The following is a 7,476-nucleotide window of genomic DNA, read 5'->3' on the forward strand; positions in this document are numbered from 1 at the left end:
TCATCATCATCACGGTGATCATGTCCGGCAGTGCGTACCTCTGCTTCCTCAAGTACATCTGCAACGGCTGCTGCAAGCCCATGCAGGTGGTACCGGCCGCTGACGTGGACCCCAACAAGGTGGAGGAGCAGGTGTAGGTGATGGAGTCGGTCCCCGTGCTCGATTCAGGCCGTCGAGTTTTTCTGTCTGAAACGTTGTTTTCAGTTTCCTGCAGCTGGATGGATCAGAGGCCTCTGCAGGCGAGACGTGAAGCTCAGCACAGGCTGGAGAAACCAGCCAATCAGTGAACACCAACATGGTGCAACCACCTGCCAGACGCGTCACAAAATCAAAGACCTTACTTCAGTGGTTTGTTGGATCTCTGTGTTTGTGTTCAGTGGAGCTCCGTGTGCTGACATGTTCATGGAGCGTCAGCAGGTAAAAATACGAGGCTGCAGTTTCTGTGAGGATCTTCAGGAACTGTTCTCCAGGCTTCCTGAAGGACAGTCAAAGCTCTTCCTCAGATGTTTCTGCCTTTGCTTGTGTTCTCTGTCAGGATGATCCCACACTGCTTCAGTGGAGCTGAGCTCTGAGGAGGCGCATCCATCACTGATGTGTGCTTTGTGTTTGGCATCACTATGATGCTGAAAAATGAAGCTGCTGCCAGTCAGATGTTTCCAGATGTTCCTGCGTGGTGGATCAGACTCTGTAATTCATCAGTTTATCAAAGAACCTGAAACCATGACACAGCCTCCACCGTGCTTCACAGATGGCTGCAGACTCTCACTGCTGGACCTCCTCCTGACCTCCTCGTGCACACTGACCATGATGTGGATCCATCTCTCCATCACACCTGTTCCTCTGACCTTCAGTCCAGTTCTGGTGTCATTTTCAGCCTCAGGTTACTTTATTTCTACATGGAGGTAGCTTTGTTCTGCAGCTGTGAATCCTCACATACACACTCTCAGTACAGCTACACACAAACACAACGTTCATTCGTCCGTCTCAGTAACGGCGGCTACAACAAAGCCATTTTTAAACGTGCTGTTTTACGTTTTGGGACCAGAAGGAAAAACTGAAACGGACCAGCTGCACCTGCCTGCTGTGGTTCCTCTGTCGGCCCGTTGGACTGAGTTTCTTTTCTTTACCGATAAATATCCAAACTGTGACACCAAAGAAAAATGACAGGGTGATAAAATAAACCATCATGGTTTTGTCAACATGGAAGCGAGAAAGCTGTGCGAGACATGAGCGTGGCTGGTGGGCGTTAAGCTCCACAGTCTGACCTGTAATAAGACTGACTTCATGTGTGCGAGTGCTTTTCCTAAAGTCACGAGTCGTATCTTTAGACGTAGCTATGCTCGGCTGCAGACAGGACACCTCAGCAAGTACTGAGTCATGGCTGCTACGTGCTGTGGCTGGAAAGAAACACAGCAGATTTCCATGAGACTTACTGCTTCTTACGGAGCAGAAGGCTTTTCCACGTGACCCCCGCTCGATGCCAATGTGCTCGTTATGTTTGCGGCTGAATGAACTGAACATCAGCTGGCTCACAGTCTGGATGCTGCTGTGGTTCTCACTCTGGACCAGGCTTGGTGTTCCTCAGCAGCACGGCGAGGTCAGACGGCGTACGTGTTTAAAAACAGGATTCCTACAGATTCAGTCACTCATGGTTTAATCTTAGGATGAGCTCTAACTCACCTGGAAGGAATAATCGTGTCTTTTCAAAACACAGAATAAGAACACATCAGCAAGCGTCCACATCATCCCCACAAGTCTCTGTGAACATGTCCCCACTGTGTGCTGCGTAAGTGAGCAGTGAGTGCACACAGCTGTGATCTGGACTCATCTGTTTGCCTTCAGTAAGGATGTCTTCCTCACAGACGTCCTTACTCAGAGCATTTCTGAGGAGGCTTCAGTGAACAGCAGATGATCAGCTGAAGGTCCTCCTTGTTTACCTGCTGTGGATGGGCTGGTTCTGTGTTCATGTCTGTTATGTGTTGACACGGCTCTGGTTCATCTTTTTGTTAGGAGCCTTTGATGCTTGAATGAGTTGTAGGTCAGAGTTCAGACCCTTAATAAAAAACCTTCCTCGGGTACAAAGACTGGACTGAACCTGAGTGTAAGAGCAGCCAGTGTCCAAAGAAGACCTTTTACAGACCTTCAGGGGGATGTGGATCAAAGGTAAGGAAATGACGGTGGCTCAACAGTACTGAGCTGTAAAAAGACTAAAGCAGCATTTCAGGAAAACATGAGTGTTTCACACAGACTGTGTCCTGTCGCCGTGCTGATGGTTGTACGTGTGCGTGCGTGTGGGTACGTGCGTGCGTGTGTGTGCGTGCGTGCGTGTGGGTACGTGCGTGCGTGTGGGTACGTGCGTGCGTGTGTGTGTGTGTGCGCGCCGAGCTCTGTATTCTCCAAAACGTGTTTTTTAATAATTAAAAACATGAACGCTGAGGCTGTGACGCCGAGTTAATGATCCCAGCCGTGAGCTCGGAGCTCATCAAACACACAAACATGGACGCTGCAGCATCCTGTCAGCAGACCCATCACCATGGAGACCAAACATGTCCTCCTGTGACAAAAACTCCGCCCTGATGTGATTTGAATCTGCTTCCTCCTGATTGTTCGGAGGCGCCTCACGCATCCAGCAACGGAAGTGAGTTCAGAACTGACACACACACGTACTCGTTTTCATATGCTAGTGAGGACATCTCATTGACATAACCCTAACCTGACCCCGACACTAAAACCTTCAAATTCATGTGGACGACCCTTTGTCCCCAGGACTGCGGGTCCCCACAAGTATAGTAGGATGCCAATTTTTGGTCCTCACAAAGATAAATTTTATTTATGAGCGCCTTTCAAGTCACCCCAGGACACTTTACAATAGGATAAAACACTTAGTAAAGATAACATTAACAAACAGTGGAGTCACAGTGAATATGCAGATTTGAACAGATGAGTTTTGAGTTGGGATTTAAACTGGGAGAGAACCAGTGTTTCTTATTTCTGGGAGCAGAGCAGCTGAAAGCTCTGCTTCCCACGGTGGTGAGGCAGAAGGAAGGTACAGCAAGCTGGATGGAAGAAGAAGATCGAAGTGAACGGGCAGAACAGGTGGTGGTTAACAGGTCAGCAAGGTAAGGAGGAGCGAGGTTATGAATGGCCTTGAAGGTGAGCAGAAGAAGTTTGAATATTATCTGGATTTTCACAGGGAGCCAGTGAAGTTCCTGAAGAACAGGTGATGTGCTGGTAGGAGGGGTTCTGGTGGTAATGTGAGCAGCAGAGTTCTGAACCAGCTGAAGCTGATGGAGGGATTTTTGGGGGAAACCATGCAAAAGAGAGTTGCAGTAGTCGATACAGGAGGTAACAAGACTGTGGACAAGAATGGACGTAGACTGGGTGGAGAGAGAAGGAAGCAATCTGTTAATGTTACGTAGATGGAAGTAGAATGGCCTGGATGACACCAAGGCTCTTAACCTGAAGATGCCTAAACATGGCGCGCACACACACACACACACACACACACACGACATAAAACTGACAGATTGATGATGTCACCTACACCTGTCAGTGAGGGGGGCGGACCCTTCCTGTCTTCGTGCTCACTGGTTACAGGCTGTCATGTGACTGCCCTCCTCGCCTGTCGCTTTACCTGCTCATCATTAAAGCTGCTGTGCAGGTGCGAGTTTTCAGAGCGTCCACCTGAAGCGGGCCTCAGAGTGGAGGGAGGTTCACGCCTCCTCTCTGAGGGACAGTGAAGAGCTTTGAAGTGGGAGGAGTCAGATCAGGATTTACTGTTTGAGTTTCATGATGTTCAGTTTTCATGGTGATAGATCCACAGCCGATTACCCACACATGCATGTCTCTCTGTTACCGATGACCTCTGACCCTTAGACTGAGAATCCTCTCAGAGCTCCAGACGTACCCAAAGCATCAGCAAACGCCCGCGGCTGATGGAGCAGGAGGGCCGTGAGGAGCGCACGGCTGAGCTGTGGAGTCCATCTGTGTCCATCAGCCACTGTGGGACACAAATCCATGGCAACCACCTTTAACAGGCTGACACCTGAAATCTGTATATGACAGTTTGGGGGTTGAGTCACGAGACCGATGCTCGTCGTGTTCGTGGTCCTGTAAAACCATCACACAACAAAGAACGACGTTCAGCTGCTCGTGAGGATTTCATCGACCTTTAAACACAACCTCACAGATTTTACTGTTTTATTATAAAGACAAAGAGACTTTTCTTTCTTTACATTAAATAACTGAATTTTTCAATGTAATATTTATCTTTCTTCCTGACTTGATGGAAATAAGCAGTGGTTGGACCCTCTGGGTGGACGCTTCTGGCCCACGGGCCGTATGTTTGCCACCGTTGCTGTAAAGCTTGTGAAGCTAGAGTAGCTGCATCGTGAAGGTTCGCTGTGCCAGCTGCTGTTTGTTTGTGCGGCGTCTCACTGGGACACAAAGACTCGGCTCAGGTTTAAAACGGTTTTTATTAAAGCAACAACAGAAAGAAGCGCGGTCGGCGTGAGAGCGCCGTCAGCAGAGACCGCCACGGTCATCAGGGCTGCTCAGGTCCTCGAGCGGGGAATTGGTGAGCAGCCTTTCATCCTCTCTGCTGACGCTCCGAGACGTGAGGAAGGAGGAGCCGAAAGAGCGCCGAGAGCCGGAAGCAGGAAGAGGTCGAGGTCAGAGTCAGCGTCTGATTTGGCACGGCGTCTGATTGGGATGCTTTTTGGACCTCCCTGCCCTCCAGCTCTCGGCTTACTTTCAGGACCCGCAGTTCTCCTTCGGCAGCACGTCGACGTCCTGCTCTGTGGGCGGGGTCATCAGGGCGGGTTCGCGGCTCATCCTGTCGCCCTTGCGAGCTGCGGAGACAGAGAGAGATGGAGAACAGGAAAGAGTTTATTTAAAATGGAAGAACTTCCTGTCTGACACTGTTCTAACTTTAGAGGCTTTTATTCTGTAAAAACGTCAGCCTGAAGCTCCTCCAGCTTCACGCAGTCGGAGCTCTGATGTCTCTGTTCTCCTCACACAGGTGTGCTCAGGTGAGTCCAGCTCTGCTCCTGTGCTGGACCGTTTGTCTCTGGGTCCCGGTGATTCTGCTGCTCAGTCGCCATCAGACTCACAAAAGCGCCGAGTGTCGGTTCTGCAGCTCCACAGCACAGAAACAGGCGTTTCTTTGTGTCTGCAGGTCAAAGGTCGCGGTTCTGCTGAAGTGGAGTCGAAGCTCCCCACACAGGTTGCCCCTCTGGGAGTCGTGTCACGTAGACACGGAGCGGCGAGGACTGCAGGACTGGAGCTGCTGGTCCAAACCTCAAACGTCCACATGACGCACCAAAGAGCGTCTGTGAGCGCAGACGGGGTTTCCTCTGCAGTGAGGCGCACCGCAGGGTTTAAATACAGCTTCTGTTCAGGTGAGCTGCCCAGAGTGTTTCTGTTTCTGTGGTGAAGTTTCTGTGCGAACGCTCTCACCAGGCTCTCTTGATTTCCTCTGTCAGCGCTGCAGAGGCGCCTCGTTGGCCACGGCGGCGTGGAGAAAAGAGGACAGTCTAAAACAGCTGCGAGAGCTTCACCACATCCTTCTCACCGCAGCTGCAGCTCTGAGCGCCGCTTTCTCACAGTAAACAGAGTCTGAGGCGAGTCTGCAGAGGATCTCTGACCGAACCTGAGCGTCACCTCTTTGTCCTCTGAGGTCGACTGACACCGATACATCACTGGAGGACACTGACCACACTCACATTTAGCCTGCTTGCATCCCGCGGTGCTCGGCTTCTCCGGCTGCTCCTCTCCTCGCGCCGCAGCCCGGATCTTCCTCGCCACGTACCGACAGGCTGCAAACAGAACGACATGAACTCGAGTGAGTTAACGGACCCACCGTGAGTCCCATTCCCCGAGAACATCGGGACTTAGGATCAGACTTAACTGAAATCATATCTGAGCCAGCAGGCTCTGACACCGCCACACCGTCCCCGAGTTTGACCCCTAACCCTGAATTATCCTGCCGGTGCAGGAAATGCTGATTACATCTCATAAATGCAAATTAACAGTCTGTTCATGTCTTTGTCAGAAGCTGACCTGATTGGCACTTTTTGGGGGGTAACAACAATAATAATATTGATATTTATAACAAAGTGCAGTAATAACAGTGTGCAATACACTTATTCTACATTTTATTACTAACTTAAGTTACTGCGTGGTGTTGTACGTAGTGCCGACGGGGGAGTTTTTCCATTGTACTGCTGTACTATGCCTGACTGTGCAATGACAGTAAAGAGTCCTTATCTTATCTTGTGGTAATTATCTGATGGTTCAGGCTTAACGGGCTCGTTTGCATCTGGAGCTCCGGCTGTGGGAACCCCGCGATGATGGTGTCAGAGTCTGAAACCGGATGCAGGCTCGTGACCGTCTCGCTCGGCCGGTTTGGCTTCAGAGGAATCCAGAGAATGAATGTGGGTCCCAGCCACTGCTCCTTAATCTGACAGCTAAAATAATCCCAGCTTCTATTATCATTATTATTATGAAATCCTGTTTAGCTTCCGGTCGGCATCAATGAACATGCTGAAGCAAACAGAGACCATCGTTCATAATGTAAAGAGCCGCAGCGGCCACACACGAGAAACCAACACAGTGAAAAATGTCTCCACACACACGGAACTAAAGAAACGACACGTTACACGGTTCACGCTGACAGGTTTGGTTTTAAGTCATCTTTTCATTACTTATTTCTTTCTTTAATTTTCACTGATCGCTGAAGAAAGACTGTCGCTGTGTTCAGGCGCTCCGGAAGCTCCTTTACACCAGTTCAAAGTCTGGCACGTGAATCCAGGTGAGACCAAATCAGCGCTGTTTACCATCTGCACTCAGATTAGACCGAGATTATCTTTAAAGGTGGGAGTTAATCTGGGCTGTCTCTCAGCCGCAGGTTTGGCTCTCGGGGTTAATCCAGAGTTTAGCCAGAGCCAGGCCCTCAACTGTGGGCTCGATCTAATCCCTGGAGTAACCCTGACAGAGCCGCAGGTAACCCGGAAGTGAGAAGCCTGGTCTCGGGTTCAGACCTGAGCCAGAGTCTGTCGGACTCACCGCTGATGATCAGTCACACCATCCTTCAGATGCGCGGTGTCAGGAGCTGCTGTCCTGGTCCGTGTGTGTTAACGCTCAGCTGATATCTGAGCTCTTCCTCAATAACAAGTCTCCTCTGATAGCCCCTCCCTCTGAGGAGGGGGAGGAGCCTTCACTGTCGCTGCAACAAGCTCAGATCCTCCTTCTGAGTGATCTGTGCTCCTGGATCGTCCAACACTGAATCTGACTGTAACCCACGATGCTGTCAGGTCAACGATGGTGTTCAGAGGGGTCAGACAGATTGTAACTGAGTACATGTACTCAAATACTTACTGAAGTGCAGCTTTAATGTACTTCAGTAAGTATTTCTGTGCAGTGGCGGTCCTAGCCTGTTTGGCGCCCTGGGCGAACACTCCCTCTGCCCCCCCCCTC

General features: G+C 50.4%; 1 protein-coding gene and 1 long non-coding RNA gene across 4 annotated transcripts in view; one reads left to right on the forward strand and one right to left on the reverse strand.

Annotated features, from left to right (window-relative positions):
- The window catches only part of LOC308409958 (uncharacterized protein), a 14,753-nt gene extending 9,036 nt beyond the window's left edge, over positions 1 to 5,717 (forward strand). For all 3 annotated transcript variants that reach the window (XR_013974092.1, XR_013974093.1, XM_080902954.1), the window contains exons 2-3: positions 1 to 2,163; positions 5,021 to 5,717. The exon at positions 1 to 2,163 is cut by the window's left edge and continues 120 nt beyond it. Coding sequence is in view for 1 of the 3 variants with exons in the window: in XM_080902954.1 (XP_080759080.1) it covers positions 1 to 137 (137 nt within the window). In the remaining 2 variants the exon portion in view is untranslated. The remainder of the gene's footprint in view (positions 2,164 to 5,020) is intronic.
- LOC308409960 lies at positions 4,457 to 7,133 on the reverse strand. The gene is made up of 3 exons (XR_013974094.1): positions 7,066 to 7,133; positions 5,724 to 5,816; positions 4,457 to 4,850 (listed from the first exon to the last, which is right to left on the reverse strand). It is a non-coding gene; the product is annotated as an uncharacterized lncRNA (long non-coding RNA).
- Positions 7,134 to 7,476: the final 343 nt, after the last annotated feature.

This window comes from Rhamphochromis sp. 'chilingali', assembly GCF_963969265.1.
Source record: "Rhamphochromis sp. 'chilingali' genome assembly, chromosome: 14".
Taxonomy (NCBI): domain Eukaryota; kingdom Metazoa; phylum Chordata; class Actinopteri; order Cichliformes; family Cichlidae; genus Rhamphochromis; species Rhamphochromis sp. 'chilingali'.